Source organism: Colletotrichum phormii (assembly GCF_030913505.1).
Source record: "Colletotrichum phormii strain CBS 102054 chromosome Unknown BDP81scaffold_2, whole genome shotgun sequence".
Taxonomy (NCBI): domain Eukaryota; kingdom Fungi; phylum Ascomycota; class Sordariomycetes; order Glomerellales; family Glomerellaceae; genus Colletotrichum; species Colletotrichum phormii.
This window is the reverse complement of record NW_026851444.1, coordinates 436,792-457,183: the sequence shown is the minus strand read 5'-3', so window position 1 is coordinate 457,183 and position 20,392 is coordinate 436,792. Positions and strand designations below refer to the sequence as shown.

At 56.0% G+C, this 20,392-nt stretch overlaps 4 protein-coding genes across 4 annotated transcripts; 1 reads left to right on the top strand and 3 right to left on the bottom strand.

The window, feature by feature from the left end:
• Nucleotides 1–43: 43 nt before the first annotated feature.
• BDP81DRAFT_309444 (isoflavone reductase) lies at nucleotides 44–1,097 on the top strand (the record flags this gene model as incomplete). Its single annotated transcript, XM_060583549.1, has 3 exons — nucleotides 44–142; nucleotides 193–811; nucleotides 877–1,097. The coding sequence occupies 3 exons, from the start codon at nucleotides 44–46 to the stop codon at nucleotides 1,095–1,097; spliced, it is 939 nt and encodes a 312-aa protein (XP_060450279.1).
• Nucleotides 1,098–2,631: 1,534 nt separating this feature from the next.
• BDP81DRAFT_309234 (adenosine/AMP deaminase) lies at nucleotides 2,632–4,406 on the bottom strand (the record flags this gene model as incomplete). The annotated part of the gene is made up of 2 exons (XM_060583530.1): nucleotides 2,632–3,532; nucleotides 3,592–4,406. The coding sequence occupies 2 exons, from the start codon at nucleotides 4,404–4,406 to the stop codon at nucleotides 2,632–2,634; spliced, it is 1,716 nt and encodes a 571-aa protein (XP_060450278.1).
• Nucleotides 4,407–5,797: 1,391 nt separating this feature from the next.
• On the bottom strand, nucleotides 5,798–6,547 carry BDP81DRAFT_415254 (uncharacterized protein). Its single transcript, XM_060589440.1, has one exon. It carries the CDS (start codon nucleotides 6,494–6,496, stop codon nucleotides 6,203–6,205), a length of 294 nt encoding a protein of 97 aa, XP_060450277.1. The 5' UTR covers nucleotides 6,497–6,547; the 3' UTR covers nucleotides 5,798–6,202.
• Nucleotides 6,548–6,982: 435 nt separating this feature from the next.
• BDP81DRAFT_364866 (polyketide synthase) lies at nucleotides 6,983–19,889 on the bottom strand. Its single transcript, XM_060586499.1, has 10 exons — nucleotides 19,352–19,889; nucleotides 19,269–19,297; nucleotides 18,829–19,211; nucleotides 11,952–18,756; nucleotides 11,160–11,900; nucleotides 10,769–11,107; nucleotides 10,242–10,700; nucleotides 9,778–10,190; nucleotides 9,123–9,718; nucleotides 6,983–9,071 (listed from the first exon to the last, which is right to left on the bottom strand). The coding sequence occupies exons 1-10, from the start codon at nucleotides 19,515–19,517 to the stop codon at nucleotides 7,351–7,353; spliced, it is 11,652 nt and encodes a 3,883-aa protein (XP_060450276.1). The 5' UTR covers nucleotides 19,518–19,889; the 3' UTR covers nucleotides 6,983–7,350.
• Between the last annotated feature and the right edge of the window lie 503 nt (nucleotides 19,890–20,392).

The following is a 20,392-nucleotide window of genomic DNA, read 5'->3' as shown; positions in this document are numbered from 1 at the left end:
TCTGATCAGTCTCAATTTGCCATACACGTCACATACCACAGCCATGATGAGAATAGCTATCGTGGGTGGTGGAGGCTTCGCAGCTATCCTAGCCCATCACATCACACAAACAGCGAACCCTGTGATAATTCTATCAAGAGAAGTAAGTAACGAGGACAAATGAGTAGACCAAGTCACTAAGGAATGGCACAGTCAAAACCAGAGTTAGAAGAACGCTACGACTGCCAAGTTGCCGTAGTAGACTATGACGATGCCGAAAGCCTTCGTTTCGCCCTCCAGGGTATTGATCTCGTCATCTCGACGATACGCGGACAGGAACAAATCAACGTCATCCACGCCGCGCGCCACGCCCGCGTCCGCGTCTTCGTCCCCGCAGAGTTCGAAGGCTCGATATCCCACCGACCATCCGGCGCAGATCCTCTCGACTACGGCTCCTCTGAAGCTATAGAGCTACTGAAACACTGCGCCAGTTCCAAGTCTCGCAAGATGGAATACACAGTCTTCTCCTGCGGCATCCTGTACGAGCGCTTCGCTCCGGGCGGGCTGGCAGAGTACGGCATGGGAGCCCGCGCTACCATCGGGAGTCAGGGGTCCTATCTCGTCGATGTCGGGAATGCGTCTGCAGATATTGTCGAGACCAACAGCGCTGGAAGACCTGTCCAGGTCTGCATGACCTCCGTCGCCGACGTGGCTCGGTTTGTTGCTGCTGCTATTGAGCTGGGGCCTGGGGCATGGCCTCGCGAGTTCAAGATGAGAGGGGACAGGATGTCGGTTCGTGACATATTTGCAAAGTGCAGCAACGTGAGAGGTGGTGAGTGATCTTTAGCCCTCTACTTGAGAGGTATTCCGAGACTATACGGGCTAATGAAATAATAGTGGCATTCACCTTGCGTACTCGAAAGTACTCCAAGCTTCAGAGCGAGCTTACACACTACTTACAACGACAGAACTGGGACCAGTGGTGGAATATCCAGCGTCTGGTAGCTACGGCGGATGGTCGATATGACTTTCGTCAGGCTAACCTGAATGAAGCCGTCGACTTTCGTCCAGTCAGTTTCAGGTCGTGGCTCGAACCCAACTGGGGACCAGGATCATAGTGGGCAACTTTCTCTTCGCTGTGTATTAAGCCGGGAGGCATTTTCGATCTAATGAAAGCCAGGCACCGTTCTCTCATTGTATTTCTAGCATGCTATCTCTACTTTCATCTGAGTGCTTCCAGGAACCCACGTGCCGCATGGTTTCTTCAGGGAAAGATCGTATGTGCCAGACCTGGTATGAAGCAATAGATCATGTTGTGGCGGATCTTTGTTAGATCACCGAGCATTTGGCTTATACAGCAGTAGCATCGTACGGATTCCTCAACGGTTCCATTTCACTCAAGTGCTCAAGTGTCGAAAACATTGGCCGGCTTATCCTCGACGCACTTACAAGAACTGCCATCCCAAGAACATCCTAGCAATTGAGCTCACACCGAAGAGGACCCTTACTGAAAGGAGGCCTCATCGGTCCAGTGAGATGACAGCATGCAGTGAATCTGGAGGGTACCATCGTGGAAAAACATATGCATCCTTCGCCCCAAAAAGGGGTTCAACCCCCGATTCGAAGGCCCAAGGCACAGCGTAGTTGAACCTGTTACCTGGACACCACATCTGCATTTCCGACCAAGATAAACGCTTCAGCCTCTCTCTCTCTCGATTAGGATCGGTTCGGTAAACGCAGCCGGTCCCAAGTGCCAGGTAGCTTTCCCCGAATCCTAGCACTTTCACCCTGTAGGCCTGCGTTCTTTTTTTCCAAGATCCCGGGATTTGCTAATGCTGACATCCCCCCAGCCTACCCTTTCTGCGAGCAACTCCGGCGGCGCGGTAACGGCATCTAATTGGCTACCGCCCATCCTTCCCGTCACATTGCATACCTACCATCCCTAATATGCCGGCGAATCCAGACGAGACCCCGGCTGCGTTACGGTTATCCAGAAGCGGTAGCTTAGGCCGCGCACCCGGACGAGGGGGAGGGGGGAAAGGTGACGATGAACCGCACGCGCGTAAATGTATGGAATCTCGATATGCCTCGGGACCTTTTGCACAAACGAACCCCCAGCCTCATGACGACGGTCTAGAATCATCCTATAATTCCTAAATCGCCGACATCAGTCCGAAATGACCAGAAACAAGATGGTTCGCAATAGTGATATTGAGGGCGGATATGGACCGCCAAAAGCTCCCCGCCCCTTTTTGGAGGGTGCAGTCTAACCGCACACTCGGTTCTAAGCTCCCTTGTCCCCTCCCCCATTTCTGTTCCTCCCAACCCGAGAGCCGCGTTGAATGCCCTTTATAGTATATCCGCGGTGTTGAATGCAAGCCGTTTCCGTTTGAAACCCCCAACCCAATAATCATGGCGCTCTGTTGAAAATCCCATTGTTTCCCATACCCCTGTTTCGCCCGTGCCTAAAACCCGGTTTGCCTCGTTCAAGCTCAGACGCCGTTCCTCTCGCGACAAACCCCACGCACCCCGCCGTCTCGATTGTTGAAAAAAGAAATTTGAAAAAAAGAATGTAACTTTGTCCAGAGTAACGTCACAGTCCACTGGCCGATACATTCTCACAAGAGAATTGCCTCGCCCCCTTTCTTCTTCTCACGCCTTATCCGCCTCGTCGCCAAACTCATCCACAACCCAAAGGCAGAACCTCTCCCACTCCGTCTCCCACAACTTGAGCCTCTGCGCCTTGACGCTAGACCCCAGGCTCGCCTGCTTGATCCCCTCGGTCCACTCCGCCGGCGTCTCGTCCTCAAAGGCGGACCACCGCACGCTGTTCTCCGCCATGGATCCCAGCCCCAGCAGCCCGACGTTCTCCCACCCCTGCAGCGCCTGCCAGTAATCGTGCGACATGCCCGCCGTGTCCTGGCCCAGCATGGCCGGGTCGTCGTTGCACAGCGCGCACGAGACGCCGCGCGAGAGCAGCGCGGGCAGGGGGTGCGACATGATGGAGCCGCAAAGGCGGAGGACCTCGTTGGAGATGGGGCACGACTCGACGAGGATGCGTTTCTCCTTGACCATGTCGATGAGGAGCGGGTGCTTGTAGAGGGAGAAGCCGTGGCCGATGCGCCGTGTGCCGAGGAGGATGGCGTCGAAGAGGTTCTGGTCCGTCTCGTCGCCGTCGCCGAGGGTCTCGCCGGCGTGGAAGAAGAAGGGGAGGTTGACGCCTTCCTGGGCGCACTGCTTGCGGAACCAGAAGAGTTCCGGGAGGAGGTCGCGGAGGGGCCGGCCGAGGTCTTCTTGGCCTACGAGGTCGTAGCCTGCGATGAGGTGGGGCCAGGAGATCTTTGTGGTGATGCAGTTGTCCATGCTCTCGATGATGTCGCGGACGGGGAGGTGGCGGATGGTGGTCCAGATGGTGCGGAAGCCCCAGAAGGCGGCGTGGGCGGGGTCGGATTTGAAGAGGGCGAGCTCTTCTTCCATTACTTGAAACATGTGGTTGTAGTCCTTTTCCGGTTCTTCTTGCTGGTCACGGCAGTAGTTGAGCGGCCAAGTGAATCTGTTCTGGGGTCAGTATATTGTTGTCTTCAGGGGTGTGTTACGGGGATATTTTCTTACCTCAGCTCGATCCAGTAGATGCCGTCTGCCAACAGCGACGCCATCAATCTCTTGAGGAAAGCACGGAAGATTGGCTCGTAGTGAATAATGGTGTTGGTGACGCCAAAGCACGAGGCGAACTTGCGCCAGACAGCGTCAATACCGTGATGCTGCTCCATGTTGTCCGTCAATGTGATTGTGCAGCGCGCCTTGAGCCACTTGAGGAACCCCGTCCTTCCGCCGTCGGGATACTCGTCCGCCGCCTTGGTCAACAGCCGGAACTCGCCGGGGACGTACCCGTCCTCCCAGACGGGCCTCGAACTCGTCTCCGCCTTTCTGTACCGGAAGTGAACACTAGCATTCGACCTTGCCGCATCGTTGGACAGGGGCTCGTCCGCAGCAAAGTGAATACCAGGCGTCTTGAGCAGGACATCAAACAAAAAGTCAAAGTCCACCATGGCGTCCAGGTGGGAGTGGAGGAGCGAGCCCTTTGGCATCCTCTGCACGATGCGCCACAGCCGGGTCGTCTCGAGGCGCTGCTTGGCGAGCGTGAACATCATGCCCGGGAAGGGCGCCAGCCCCTCGGTGGTGGCGATGTCCTCCTCCGTCTGGGCGTTCCATATCGTCCGTTTCTCCTCGTCGCGGATGCGGGAGACGATGTCTGCTGCGCGGCGGGCGATGGGGGACGCGGCTGCTTTGAAGGAGGCGTCGGCGCGGCTCTTGTGCTCTTGGGCTATGAGGGCATCGCGGCCGTTGATGTATTGTGTGATGAACGGGTCCGAGACGGATGGGATGTCTTGGCGGAGCTCCTCCCAATCTTCGTTTGAGAGAGACATGTTGAGCGGACGGTGCGGGGTTCTTTGTGAGCACTGAGATAAGATAAGAGGGTGAGAGAGGGAGGTAGTGAGTGGAAAGTTGAAGAACGGCGGGATTGGGCTTTATGAGATACTGTTCAAGCTTCCGAAATTGTGGACTCGGTGTCGGCGAGATAGGCAGGCGTTCGTTGCGTTCCCGGTCGGTCGGCTCCGGTGTGGTGATGGAGGGGTTCTTGAGTCGCCGGCGGTTTACGATGGAATTAGACGGTTTGCGATGACTGCGGGGACGCGGGGTTAAAGTGGTGGGTCAGTGCACGATGATAACCTTGACGGGACCCACTCCGGACTCAACGGCGCCGAAGCCGGACATGTGTCCGGAACGCCGATCGGTGGTTCAAGCTGGGTACTTTATGCATTTGACGCTCGACCAAATGGATCTTTGCGGTCATTACCCATGCATGCTAGATACCATAGGTAGTGAGAGATGCTTGTTGAAGAACCACTTTGCCTCTGTTGATCTCCACTATAATCTTTGCATCTACAGCCCAGTCATGGCATGTTTTAGCGGTCCCTGAGTTGTATGGCCACTTCAGGTGTATTCAATCAACTATACGCCTAAGGAATGTAAATTCCACCGTCACAGGAACGGTGTAGGTATACAGCATGGTCACTGGAAGCTCCCATGATGTGCCTCGCACACCTTGATGGCCCTCATCCGATCACTTATAGGTAGCAAAGAGGGAACGATTCTCAACAAGCAGCGTCCGTTGTGGTCGATGGCCGAGCGGCACTGATTCTATCGTATGTTGGCTCACGGTCCTACATAATGCCATGGGTAGCTTGTTTTTTTAATTCGCAGAGGTCACGGGTTCGAGTTGAATTTTGGTCTACCGTTTCTCTCTTTTATCCATCGTTCCATTCGCATGCATGACAGGAAGGCGTTGTCTGATTACGTACCACACTTCGCTGTCGTAATTGATTTAGAACCCGGAATGTTGTTACATCAAGAAGTGAAGCTGGTCAGCTTTCCGCAGTGCTGATGACGGTGCGCCAGACGAGACTTCGCGTTTGTCCCATGACACCTGGACCCCTTACCACCAGAGTTGTTGGCAGCATTGAAGTTTACTTACAGTAGAGTACAGACTAAAAGAATCCTGCTATAGGGAAGAGGATAAAGTCGAGGCCTTCAAATGAGGGCGGGGCAAATAAGAGAGCACACCGTCGAGAAGTAACACCGTAGTCACGCACAGTGATTTTTCCCGTGGTTGGAAACCGGCATGCACATCGGCTCGGAAACATGACCAGACGGCCAATAGAATATTTTGCCCAAATCAATACGCTCTTATCTGATGCGGCGACGTGTCCGAAGAACGTCTTGCCTTCATGTATCTCTGAGCACATGCGGCATCGTTGCGAAGGCCGACTCTCAAGCCTGGCATCTCCCCGCTCAACCCCAAGTAATGCCCCTACGTCAAAGTCCCTAGTTCTTTCAGAGAAAATCTAGGCAGATGTGAATGCGATAGCTGGCTTGAAACAGAAAACATGTTTGTCGATTATGTGAGGGTATCTAGTCGTTAAACCCCTTCCTTTTCATAGTTGTAGACCCCCATCCAAGCAAGCTCTTCTCCGACGCTAGCCTTCGCCTTGGGGCTCCCTTCACCGTTTTCAAAGTGTTCATCCACTGTCCCAAGGCCCTCCCTTTCAGCCCATCCAATCCTCTACCACAAAGGAAGACCACAGAACTCTCCTAATCCCTCCCGAGCCCTCCCGAGCCCCCCCTCAATACTGTGCGAAGAGGGAGGGAGGGAGACAGGACCTTAACCATACTTCCGACTCCCCCCCTTCGTCGCCTGCAACCCCTTCCCGCTCTTATCATCCTTCTTCGCCTTCTTCCCCTTGCCAATAAGCTCCAAGTGACCCGCCCTCTCGCCCAACAACTTCTCCGTCCGCGACGTCAGGCCCGCGGCCATCTTCTTCTGCATCTTGTCCGCCGAGGAGTGCGCTTTCGCCTTTTGGGGCTTCGCTACGCGCGAGGCGTTCTTGAGTTGCTTCTGTTTGGGTTTGCCCGTCGGCGCGGGGCGCGAGGCGGATTTGACGCCGCCTTGTGCCATTTTGTGTGTTTGTTTGTTTGTGTGTGTGTGTGTGTGTGTGTGTGTGTGTGTAGAGTTTGATTTCCGGTCGGGAGGGTTGCTCGAGGTTTTCGAGGGTCTTCCTCTCGTTCGCGGTGGAGATGTTTGAGAAAATGCGGCGGATGTGTAAGCCGTTTCCCGACTTCGTTCCGTCTAGTAAAATGCCGTAGATTGCACAATCGTGTTTGGTTGACAATTCCGGCCTCGAATCGTTTCAACTCGGGCGACGGTGAGAGGGAAGAAAAAGAGACCAGTTGCGAGGGCGACGGGGAAACGAACGAAACTTGGAACCCAAAGAAAATTTCAGTGGGTCATCCCATGCGCTTATCGCTCACCGAGCTCACCGAGAGGACCCCGCCACCCCGCCTGCTTTCTCGACCCTGAATTAGTACGTACCTTTTTGGCTTCTCCTTGTCTTCTTGAAGGATGAGTACCTACCTTATTTCCATGCCTCAATGCCTCAAAGGCTCACATGTCACGAGAAAACCATGCCAAAATTGTTACACAATAAACATCATTTTACAGTCTAGTTCTAGTGATGAGACCAACAACTCCGTCTAAACCTGGTACAAGTACAGTATAGATATTAATACAAAAAACAATACAATCTTGGGTTTATGCAGATACAAAAAAACAAAAACGAAAGAAAACAATACTACAGCCGTGTATCGTACAACCATCAACCGCGCAATATTATACACCCAACCAACCGACCAGCCTATTCTGCAATCTCAACACTCACACAAAAGGTAGAGAGAGAGAGAGAGAGAGAGAGAGAGAGAGAGAGAGAGAGAGAGAGTCAAGCAAGGCCCGTTTCATCACGCACACCGCACACCTTACGCCTGAGCACCAGCTTCAGCCTTCTTAATCCGCTGCCAAAGCTGACCCAGGAACGCAGCGTCCACAGCAGGACACTTCTCGTCGAGCCCGGGCACCAAGTTCTCCAACAACGCCGCCGTCTTGCTGTTGTCGAGCGAGAACATGACGTAGCCGGTCGCGAGGTACTCCTTGAGCACAGTGTTTCGCACGGCCGCCTCGTCGGCGTTGCCCTTGTCCATGGACGTGAGCCACTCGTCGAGCGAGACGACCTCGCCGCGCTTGCCGTCGGGCCGCAGCGTCGCCACGATCTCGGGCAGGTCGGCGAGCTTGAGGGGTGAGTGGTTGCCGATGTGGTAGATGTGCGGCTTGTTGTAGTTGGTAGCAGTAGAAGTAAGAGCCTCCTTCTCTGAAGTCAGCGCGAGGAAGCCCTGGGCAAGGTAATCCACAGGAACGACGTCGACCGCGAAACCGGGCTGCTTGGGCTGGCCGATCTGCGGGACCTTGGCGGACTCGATCATGCTCAGGATCATGCGGAGAGTGAACTCGTCGGCCGGGTCGAGGTTGCCGTTGTGGGAGGATCCCGTGACGGCGGAGGCGCGAGTGATTGTGACGGGGAACCCGCGGGAGGCAGCGTGGCAGAGGAGGTTCTCAGCGACCCAGCGGGACTTGAAGTAGCCGAACTCGTCCTCGGTCGGCGGCTGGAAGTGGGACATGTCCTCCTCGGCCGTGACGTAGTCGGCGCGGGTGCGCTTGGACTGGGACCAGGACTGCAGGTGCGCGACGGACCAGGTGCTGAGGTAGTGGATCTCGGAGAGGTGGTCGCCTGTGCCGGCGAGACGGATGAGGTCGAAGATGGGGGAGACGTTGACGGGCTTCAGGAAGGAGTAGGTCTTGAGGAGGGAGACGTGGCCGCCCAGGTGGTAGATAGCCTCGACGGTCTGGCCTAGGATGCGGAAGGCGGACTTGCTGAGGCCGAAGCTGGGCTGCGAGAGGGTGCCGGGGACGATCTTGATGCGGCTGAGGACGTCTTTCTCGGTCAGGACGACGCCCTTCTTGCTGTGGTCGTTGATGAGGCCGTACTTGGCCAGCTCGCTCACGACGAGGGACGTCTCGATCCGCTCCATCGATCCGAGGAGGTAGACGGTGGCGTTCGGCTTGTTGGCCAGGATCTCGGCGAGCAAGTGCAGTCCGATAAAAGACTCGCCACCGGTGATCAGAAACTTGGAGAGCTCGTCGCGGTCGACGCGCGGGGCGCCGTACCGCGGGATGTAGCGGCCGTCGTTGGGAAGCTTGGTCTCGACATTCCAGCTGATGACGTTCTCAAACCCCGCCTTGCCGCCGGAACCATCGCCCTTGTTGCGGCGGATGAAAGCACAAACAGCGGCTGCGGTGGGCTCCTTGATCATCTGGGGCAGAGTGGGCGCGATCTTGTACTGCTTCTTGATCTTGGCCTGGAGACGGACGAGAAGGATCGAGTGGCCACCTCGTTGGAAGAAGTTATCGTTGACGTCCGAGTACTTGTCTCCCAGGATACCGCGGAAGAGACCCATGACGGAGGTTTCGAGGTCACCAGCACTGGAAGAAGCACCGTTGGCTGCGCCGGTAGGTTTGGCGGTAGTAGCAGTTGTCGGGTAGAGAAGCTCAAGGTCTCTGCCGAGGAGGTTGCGGCGGTCGACCTTTCCGCCGATGGTCACAGGCAGCTTGGCCAGGAAGTTGTAGGCGTTGGGCAGCATGTAATCTGTAAAGAGTCAGGAATCGTTCCCCTGGGAAAAGACCACGGGTGACATACCGTTGAGATGGGGCTTGATCTTGCGGTGAATGGTGGAGACGAATGTCTGCTTCTCGGCGGCATTGAGTGCCTTCTTGGGCACCACGTAGGCAATCAGCTGGAGATCTTCCTGGCCGGTCTCGACGGTGCGAGCAATGACAGCGATATCAACGAGTTGCGACTGCGACTCCTGGAAGATGCGCTGCTCAACCTCGCCGAGATCAACACGGAAGCCACGGAGCTTGATCTGCTTGTCACCGGCAATACGGCCATGGAATTCGAGCTGCTTGTCAGAAGTACGGAAGCAGCCACGGTCTCCCGTCTTGAACATTCTAGTCCAGCCTCGCTTGCGGTCCTCGACGCTGGCGAAAGGGTTCTCGACAAAAGACTTGGCGTTGATCTCGGGGCGGTTGAGGTAGCCGGCACCAACCTGGGAGCCGCCAACGACCAGTTCACCGACCATGCCAGCGGGAAGAGGGTTTCCCTTGGTGTCGAGAATGTAGTGGCGGCAGTTGTCCATGGGAAAGCCGATGGGCAGGCTGACTTCGCCATCAGCAGGGTACTCAATCTTGGCGATGGAAGTTTGGACAATGAGTTCCGATGGGGACCAGGTGTTGCTGTAGTGTGATTAGCCTCTTGGACGCAAGATGCTTGCAGCAGATGTTGTTCTACTTACTAGAGAGTCGCAGGGGTCTTCAGGTCGTAGAAGCTGCGAGCCACGCGGACGGGCAATCTCTCTCCCGCAAAGTAGGCGACGCGGTAGTTGTTGCACTTCTTGAGCGCCTCAGTGTTGAGATCGAGAAGGAGAGCAAACTGGGTCGGTGTGAAGTAAGTGGTTGTGACATTCTCAGTCGCCATGAAGGAAGCAAGACCATGAGGGTCTTTGCGAGTTTCCCATGCAGCAATCAGGCAAGTCGCGCCAGCCGTCAGAGCGGAGTAGATCTGCACAATCGAGAGATCGAAAGACGTGGATGATTGGTGAAGGAACCTATCCTTGGAAGTGAAGCAGTAGTCCTTGTTCAGGGTCGCAAGCATCTGATGGGTGTTCTCCTCGGTCAAGAGGACTCCCTTGGGTGTACCGGTGCTTCCCTACAAAGTCCATCAGTTATCTGTGCCAATTGAGGTAGGGCTGCAACTTACAGAGGTGTAGATCATGTAGAAAGGGTCCTGAGCCTGGCGAGGGCTGAACTGCGTGGAAGTGTGAGCAGCACCGACGGCTTCAGTAATCCTGATCACCTTGGGGGCAACAACGGTCTTGGAAGTGAGATCGCTAGCCAGGGACTCAGCGCCAGGACCAATGAGGAGGATACGGCTACCGGCATCTGAAATCATGAAGGAGAGACGATCTTGAGCAAAGTCGGTGTCGAGAGCGACGTAGCAGCTCCTGGTCATGAGAGATGCAATCTGACCGACAATGGCATCGACGCCGGGGAAAGCGAGCAATGCGATGCGGTCACCGGGCTTGACACCTGCTTGGAGAAGCTCCGAGGCCACACTAGTCGCGTCTTGAATCAGTTGCTTGTAGGTGATGCTGTAGCCGTCAGACGTCTTGATCGCGGTGTTCTGGGGGTGCTCGAGTGCCATTTGGGAAATTTTGTCCTTTATTAAAGAGAAAAAGTATTAGCTAAATACTTTGTAGGATTCATAGGACACGCTTATTTCCGTACCAACACGCTCTGTCCCTCCCACTGGTTCTCGCGGGTCTCAGTGTTCCAAAACTCGTTTCCCAACGTCTTGAGCTCAACCTCGCCACACATGCTGACCTCCTCGATGGGCTGGCGGTGGTCCTTGATGCACCCAGACAGGAAGGTGAGGAAGTTGTCAAGGAAGCGCTCCATGTCGGCCTCACTGTAGAGTGCGGTGGAGTACTCGATGCGCAGGTCCAGGGCGTGGTCAGACGTCTCGAGTGCCTCGAGCTGCATGTCTGCCGCAGTGGGAATATCGTCCGTCACCATGCTGTTAATCTGGAAGTCGGAGGTGGAGTATGTGGGAGTTGGACCGTGGATCTATTCATTGTTAGTCAAAGGAACCTAGTTGATGGTATAGAGTTCGACTAACCTGGTAGTTGACGGCGATCTGACCGACGGGCATGTGGCTGGGAGTCTTCTTCGCGCCAAGAATGTCGACCACAGTGTCGAAGGGAACACCAGAGTGCGCCAAGCTCTCCAGGGCTCGCTGCTTGCAGTTGGCAAAGAGCTGATCAAAGGTCGCTCCCTCGCAGTCGTCCTCGACTCGGATGGGAACCAAGTTGACAAAGAATCCGTTGATGTCTTCAGCATCCGTGTGGGGCCTGTTGCCGTCCACCATGAGCAGGACGAGGTCCTTCTCTTGCGTGTAGCGGAAGAGGAATGCCCTGAAGGCAGCGAGGATGAAGTGGAAGGGAGTTCCGTTGGCCTGGGCGGCGAGACGCTTCATGCGAGCAAACAGCTTGGAGTTCAAGTTGGTCTTGAGGGCCAGGCGGCGCGGGTCAGATCGCTGGGGACGTTCGCACTTGGCGAAGGGCAGCAGCTTGCTGGCCTGAGGGATACCAGCAAGGCGCTCCTTCCACCAGTCGAGGTCAGGTCGCATGAGATCAGAGGCGAGACGGGCGTTGTGCCAGATGGAGAAGTCGACGTAGGAGAACTCGGGCGAGGGGACGGTCGCGAGGTCCTTGCCTTGAACAGTGGCATCGTAGAGAGAAACGAACTGGCTCATCATGCCCTTCATGCTACCTCTGTCGATGGAGATGTGATGGATCATGCAGATGAAGGCCCAGTCATCCTCGGAAAGCTTGGCCAGCGAGAAGCTGGAAACCTCACCCTGTGTGCTTGTTAGTACGAGTCGCAAGGAATGCGATTCTGTTAGACTTACCTCTTCGACGTTCATCTCAATCTTGCGGTTGTACTTGACAAACTCCTCAAGAGCCTGCTCGGGGTCGGCCTCACGGGAGAGATCGCGGAAGGAGACATCGACATCAAAGTCCTCGAGAATCTCCTGCTGGGCGAACTCGTCGCCCTCAAAGTAGCTGGTGCGCATCGATGGGTTGCGAGAGACGAGCTCGTACATGGTGGTGCGGAGTGCGGCCAAGTTGGGTCTCCCCTTAATCTTCATGACGATGGGCAGGTTGAGGAAGGACTTGTCCTCCAGGAATGAGTGGACGAACCAGAGGCGGGACTGGAAGGTAGACAAAGCGATCGGAGTATCGGCGGAAGTCTTGGTCTTTGTCATCTCGCCAGAAGCCATGGCAGAGGTCTCGGCAGACTTCTCCGCGCTCTCGGCATCGGCACCCTTGCTCTTCTCCGTCTTTGCATCGGCGGGACCGGCCTCCTTGGTAGCGGAGGTGAGGACAATCATCTTGGCAGCCTTTTGGACGAGAGCGGTAATGCTGGCGGCGCCCAAGATGTCGAAGAGAGCAATGTCGACCTGGATCTCCTTGCGGAAATGCTTTCTAAACTCGACAGCGACAATGGAGTCGAGACCGTAGGCAGACAGAGGGTTGGAAGGAATAATGGACTCCTTGGGAGTGGCGAGGACCTGGGCGATCTTGTCGAGGAAGTTGTCGAGAACAATTTCGGTACGCTTTTCGGGATCAGACTCCTCGCGCAGCATAGCCATGACGTTCTTTTGGCTCTTGCCGGCGGCTCCGGATCCACCAAAGTCGTGGTTGGAGTACAAGTTCTTCAGAAGAGGCTTGGCTGCCCAGTAGACATCGGGCTTGATGAGGCCAACACCGGTCATGATCTGGTGGGCATCGACACCACGGGCCGTGGTCTTGACGTTACGGTCACCCTTAACGGCCTCCTCGAGCTGGTAAAGGAGCTCCTCCTCGTTGATGGGGTCCATGCCCAAGCGCTCCATGATCTTGGCAAGTGCGGCGTTCTCGCTGACAACCCCGACACCAGAGACGGCTCCGACGTTCATGGTAGTACCGGCAAGACCCATCTCGCGACGGTGGCGCATGAAAGCGTCGAGGAAGCTGTTGGCAGCCGAGTAGTTGGCCTGTGCCTTGGAGCCAAGAACCGTAGCCACGGAAGAGAAGCAGACAAAGAAGTCGAGGTCGACTCCAAGGGAGGCCTCGTGCAAGTTCTTCGCACCGAGGACCTTGGGCTCAACACAGCGCTTCCACTGCGAGTAGTTCATGGTCTCGAGAGGAACATCCTGCAGAACCATGGCAGCCTGGAAGATACCGCCGAGTTTGCTGATGCCCTCCACGCAAGCGCGCACATCGGCAAGCTTAGCGACGTCGCCACGGTAGACGGTGGCCTCGATGCCACGCTCCACCAGCCAATCGACGGTGGCTTGGGCTTCTGGCTTGTCGGCACCAGAGCGAGAAAGGAAGGCAAGCTTGGTAGCTCCCTTGCGAACCATCCATTGTGCGAGGGTTCGTCCAAGACCACCGAGACCACCGACAAGGAGGTAGGTCTTCTCGGAGCTGAAGAGCATGGTGTTGCGGAAGCTGGTAGGCATGACGGGGACCATGTCATCCTTGGAAGGGCATAGGACAATCTTGCCGGCGTGCTTGCCCATCTGCAAGAGACGGAAACCCTTGATGACATCCTGATAAGACACCTCGAGGATGGCAGGCAGCTTGATCTCTCCCTTGTTCACCAGCTCGCAGCACTCGCTGAAGACGCGAGCGCCAAGTGACTTGTTCCTCTCGAACATGGTGATGAGATCCACCGAGGCAAACATGACGTTCTTGCGGTAAGGAGACATATCGAGTTTGGTGTTCTCGTGGATATCACGCTTTCCAATCTCGATGAAGCGACCGAAGGCGTTAAGGCAGCCCCAAGTCTCCTTGAGAAGGTTGCCAGCAAGGGAGTTGAGGACGACATCAACACCCTTGCCGTCGGTGGCGCGCATGACACCAGCTGCGAACGTGTCGTCACGGGAGGAGAACATGCAGTCCTCGCTGATACCGTAGACATCCTTCATGAGCTGGCGCTTGGCAGGGGATCCGACCGTGACGAGAACGCGGGCACCCACACGCTGGGCAATCTGGACAGCCATCTGTCCGACACCTCCAGCGGCGGCGTGAATGAGGACGGTCTCGCCCTTCTGGAGGCGAGCGGTGTCGAGAAGGGAGTAGTAAGCGGTAGTCAGGATACACGGCAGAGCAGCGGCGTCGGTGAAGGACATGTTGGCGTCAATCTTGTGGCAGAGAGTAGCGGGGTTGCGGCAGATGGCGCGGTGAGCGCCCTGGCCGGGTCTCCAGGCGACCACACGGTCACCGACGCTGTAGTCCTTGACTTCGGGGCCGACGCGCAAGACAATACCGGCGCATTCGTCACCAAGCTTGTAGTCGTCGATGATACCGAGAGAAGCGGCGAGATCGCGGAAGTTGATGGCAGATGCCTTGACCTCGATCTCAAGCTCATCATCAGCGAGCTCGGTGTCAATGATCTCCTCGTCTTCAGCAAAGTGAAGCGTGTCCAGAAGACCGACCTTGCCAAAGGTCAACTTGAGAGGCCGACGCTCACCGAAAGCCTCCAAGCGAGGCTCACGGGCAGGTCCGTTGCGAAGCTTGGAGTTGCGACCGTCGTCAGCTTCGACACGAGGGATGTAGACAACGCCATTGCGCTCTGCAAGCTCGTCCTCGGTCAGGCTGGCGTCAAGTGCACGAAGGATGTTCGAGGCGACAGTCTCAGCAGCAGTGTTCTTGCCAAAGTCAAAGGTGACATTGCGAGAAGAGTCGTTTTCGCTGCGGGCAGTGCGGACGAGACCGATAACCATGGCGAGGTCGGGTCTCTCGGACTCGAAGGTAGCACCTTCAAGAGGCCAGATGACGTTCTTCTGGATGGCTCCCAGAAGAACTTGAACACCCAAGAACATCGACTCGTTGTCAATGATCTCATCGAGTGTGGCCAGGACGACAACATCATCAGCCAGCAGAGACAGGCCAGCCTCGGCAATCTCGGGGAAGGTGCTCGTGACGATGCGGCCACCGAAAGCAGACTCGAAGGCGTTATGGATGGACAGCGCACGAGGAGAGGCGTTACCAGAAGGCATGACAACTGAGATGGGACCAGTCAAGGGCGCCGCGGTCTTCTTCTTCTGCAGAGCGGTGCAGATCGGGCTAGAGAAGACCTCGGAAAGGTCGGCAGCAACAGAGCCCTTCTGGCCGTCAAAGATGATGCAACCGGTGTCCTTCATAAAAGGAACGGCGTTGATGGAACCGGTCTCGCTGACGATGACGAGGTCGTAGCTATCAGCCTGTGGCTCGACAATGTTGACAAGGTTGTTCGTGTTGTTGGACAGGGTCTCGAACCCTTCGCCGAGCTTTGCACCGTTGAGAGACCACACATCCATGTTGTGGAATCTGCGGCGCTCACTCTTCGTGCCGCCGAGGGCGGAAAGGACATGCTTCGACTTCTCGACATCCGAGGTGATGTGAAGAATCTTGCTGTCAGGGTACTGGTGCGCAAAGATATCGACAACATCGCCGAGACTCTTGCCCTTTGCGTTAGCGAGGAGATCGAAGCAAGGTTGCCATCTCTGTTGGTAGAAAAGGGTGCGAGGACCGCTGCCCTCTGGCATCTCGCGGCCCAGGGAAGTAACCTCAAGGCCACCAATCTCCATCATCAGCTGGCCACTTGCGTTCTGCATGATCATATCGTTGATCGCCACGCGGGGAGAGGGGAGCTGAGTGAAGGATGCAACCTGGAAGCTCTTGGCCTCAGTGGACTGGGTCCACGAGAAGAACTCGCCAGAGATCTTCAGGGTTCGGAAGAAGGAAGGCACGTAAGGCTCATCAAGAGGGCGACCGAGGCGAGACTCAATGGCGTTGAAGATGACGTGGAAGAAGGCATCGAGAAGGGTCGGGTGGACGACAGTCTCGTCACCCCGCTCTTGGGGAAGAGAGCTGGGGTCGAACTTGAGGTCGCTCAAAGCAAAGCCGGGGCCTGACTCAACAGAACCGCTCAGAAGACGGAACTTCTCGCCGTACTCAAGACCGAGGCCAGCAAGCTGATTGTAGAATTGGCCGCTGGTGACGGATCGGTTGGTCTTCTTGAGAAGTTCGCCGAGGTCGATCGCACCAGAGACGGGCTCCGGAACGGGGGCCGGCTCTCCCTTCTCGGTGCTGATAAGACCATGGCAGTGCTGGGTGCAGTTGCTGTTCTCGTCATATGAGTAGCATGCAAACTCGTACCAGGTCTCCGAATGACTCTTGGCTGAAAGCGTGACAGGCTTGAGCTCCAGCAAGATTTCGACGCCATCGTCGCTCTCGGGCAGAAGGAGGGCGTTCTTGATGACAATATCCTTGACAAAGATCATCTTGGCGCTCTCGACCTCATCAACACGAAGGGCAGCCTCGATGGCCATGCTGATGTAGCCAGCGCCAGGGAATACAACCTTGCCATCGACCACGTGCTCCTGCAGCCAGGGAAGCTCCTTCAGTCGCAGGTAGTTTCGCCACTTGGGGTTCTTGGCGATAGAGCCAGGGATGATGTGACCGAGAAGGCTGTGGCGGTACTTGCGGAGACGGTGCTCCTTGAGGTAGCGGGTCTCGGTCCAGTATCTGCGGTGGTCCCAGGTGTAAGTCGGGAGGTCGGTGAGCTTGGCTCCAGTATCGACCTTGACAAGGCTGCCATCCGCGCCGAGGCTCAAGTTCTGGTTGGCGGCAATGAGATCAACAGGGTAGCCAAGAGAGAACAATGTACCGGCAAGGTTGAGCAGTCCCTCGAAGTCAGGAACACCGCGAGTCAGCGAGCCGATGTAAGGCAAGTCGAGCTTCAGAGACTGAGTGGTCTGGCGAGCAGGGCCCTTCAATGCAGGGTGGGGGCCAAGCTCAATCAAAACGTCAACGTTTTGCTCGTCTTCCTCGTCGAGAAGAATGCCGGTGAGAGCGTCGGAGAAGCGGACGGCGTTTGTCATGTTAGTGGCCCAGTACTTGGGTCCCATTGACTCGTAGTCAGCCAGGCGAGACGTGACACTGGAGAACATGCGGCAAGTGGGCTTCTGGGTGGTGAAGGTCTTGCAGTTCTTGAGCGCGTTCTCGTAAGCACCGGCCAAGGCGTTCATGTGGTGGCTGTGGAAGGCCTGCTTGACAATAAGCTGGCGCACGAAGACCTTCTTCTCAGTGAGGCTGTCCTTAAGCTCGAGAATAGCATCCTCGTCACCACTGATCGTCATGGTGCTTGGGGAGTTGACAGCGGCGATGCAAAGGCGACCCTTGTAGGGCTTGAGCTCCTCGAGAGCCTTTGCCTCGGTGAGGCCGACAGCCATCATACCACCGGGCTTGCCATTCTCGTTGGGGGCAGACATGTAGCGACCGCGGTAGTAGGCGGCAATGAGGGCGTTCTCAAAGGTGAGGATACCGGCGGCAGCAGCAGCGGCCATCTCACCCGAAGAGTGACCGACGACAGCTGAGGGAGTGATGCCCCACGCCTTGAGGACTTCGAGCAAGGCAAGCTGCAAAGCAGTGCAAATGGTCTGAGAGTACAGGGTCTCGCCAAGAAGAGTAGTCTCCTTGGTCTTGCAGAGTTCCTCGAGGATGGACCACTCAGGCCTGTCGGGCAGCGCCTGGAGAATGCTGTCGCAACGCTTAAGGCTCTGGCGGAACAGGGGGCTCTCCTCAATCAATTGGCGACCCATGGCAAACCACTGGGCGCCCTGGCCGGTGAAGACGAAGCCAAGTCTGGGGGTAGACTTGTTGGCCAGAGTCCACTTGGCGGCAGGGCGGGCAATGGTCAACTGCTCGGCCAATAATGCCGCATCATTGGCAACAACGAAAGAACGTTGACCATGGAGAGTGCGGCGCGTGGCCAGACTGTAGCAAAGGTCGGCGACGTTAACATCTCCCTGCTCGAGGTACTTCTTCAGGGTCTCTTCGGTCAGCTCGCCAGCCTTTGCGGAGTGGGAGGTGAGCGGAACGAGGTACGGACGAGCGTGAACGCCGTTCTCGATGGCCGTGACAGAGCGGGTCTTGGGGGCAGCACTCTTCTCGTACTCTTCCAAGACGACGTGTCCGTTGGTACCACCGTAGCCGAATGAGTTGATTGAGGCTCTTCGGGCAATACCCTCGGGCACCTCCCAGGCAGTCATCTTGGTAGGGACAGCGATCTTCCAGTCATCGAACATGATCTTCGGGTTCGGGTTGTCGAAGTGCATGTTGGGGGGGATCTGGCCGTTCTCAAGCGCAAGAGTGGTCTTGATCAGACCTGCAAGACCCGAAGCACCCTCGAGGTGACCAATGTTGGTCTTGACGGAGCCGACGTACAAGGGGTTGCTTCGGCCAGGGGCGAAGACTGCGCCGATGGCACGGGTCTCAATAGGGTCACCTGCAGCAGTGCCGGTGCCGTGTGCCTCGAAGTACTGCGTGTGCAGCGGGTTGAGACCGGCCTGCTCGTAGGTGGAGCGAATGAGGTCCTCCTGGGCAACGCTGTTGGGCAAAGTGATACCGTTCTTTCGGCCATCGTGGTTGCTTCCAGTAGCTCTGACGATGGCGCGAATGTTGTCGCCAGCAGTCTCAGCGGCGCTCTGGCGCTTGAGAATAGCTGCGCAGATACCCTCACCACGGACGTAACCGCTTCCCGAAGCATCGAAAGCGCGGCAGCGACCATCTGTGGACAGCATGCCAAGGTCCGTCATCGTGATGTAGATGTTGGAGTCGAAGTGAAGAGCAGAGCCGACCACGATGGAGATGTCAGCTTCGCCATTCTTCAGCGATTGGTTGCTAGAGACGAAAGCGTGTTAGCCTCAAGATCCTGATATCACGAGATAGAGAACCAGATGACTGCAAACGTACCCAAGATGGAAGCAGACAAGAGATGATGAGCAGGCGGTATCAAGAGTGATGGAGGTCCCGTGCAAGTTGTAGAAGTACGAGATTCTGTTGGACAGAATGGCGTTACCGGTACCGGTGGCGTGGTACATGGGGTAGTTCGCCGTCAAGTCCTTGCCAGTCATGGAGAGGTAGTCGTTTGTGAAGCTACCGCAGAAGACGGAAGTCTGAGAGCCACTGATGTCCTGAAGGGTGATACCAGCGTTCTCCAGGGCCTCGTAGACGACCTCGAGCAACAGACGCTGCTGAGGGTCCATGGCATCGGCTTCCTTTCCAGAAATGCCGAAGAAGGAGTTGTCGAATTCAGCAATATCCTGCTCAAGGAAGTAGCCGAAACGAGCATTCGTCTAGAATAGTGGTATTAGTCTATTGGCTCTGTGTCTTGTTTGAAGGACTCAACCTACGGTTCCCTTGCGGGTGCCATCAGGGTGGTCTACGAAAACGGTCAGTATCTTTGAAAATCGTCAAAAGCTATGATGATACTCACAGTAGTTGTCTACATTGAAGCGGTCCTCGGGCATCTTGCGCTGAACATCTCGCTGGGCGGCAATGTGGTCCCAGAGCTTGCTGGGGTTGGAAGCGCCAGGGACTCGGCAAGCGAGACCGACGATGACGGTGGGGTCATTCTCAACGGTGTTGACTCGGGCAGACATGTTGATCGGTTGCGAAGCTGGAAAAGCTAAGTTCGGATGAGCTTGGTGTGCTTGGCTGGATTCTTTAGTCTGCTGAGGAGGTGGTCGACAAAGGTGATTGTCGATTGTGGTTCGTGATCGAAGGTAATTGACCAGCTATCAGAAGGAAAAGAGTTGATATCAAGTATCGAGAGTTGATTTCAGGGACGAGGGAAGAAATGGAATCTTCCGCGAACAAGTAGGATACTCTGAATCAAAAGGTGATGGTTGAGGTAAGAGAACCCTGAAACTGGAACTCTGCGATACTTTGCTGGTTGAAGATCATGAAGTGAAGAGTCGAACTGAGTCTATGAGAGATGATGATGTGTCGAGAGTGATGAGGAAAACAGATTGAGACGAACCGAATCCCAAGCTTATATGTTGATGAAGAGATATTGATGCCCCTTTGACGGACATGGAGTTCCTCTGAATGTCGGTGCCTGCCATTGGAGGTATGCAAGACGGTCTCTGCGCGATGGAGCACTTTCGGCTCCTCAGTCAGAGTATCGCGTTGAAGATTTCCGAAGCTGTCCGGAGACAGGTTCCGGTCAGTTGTGAGCCTCCGAATGACTCCGGAGGCTACTATTTCGGTGCTCATGATGATGCAAGTGGAGACATGAATAGCCGCAGCGCAGTCTGGTGCAGGTTGACGGAGGCATTGTTGGCCGAACCCATGGCAAAAGAGTAGGCAACCAAAACAAGGGTAAGACGGAACGCAGAAGCGCGGGTGCCAATGTGTACGTTAGCGGCAGCACGGAGAAGGAGTTGGTAGGGCTGACGAATAGACGAGCGTGTATCGCGGAGAGCGCCTCACAGCCGCGCCTTGGACGACGATACAAGATAGCTTCTTCAAGGAG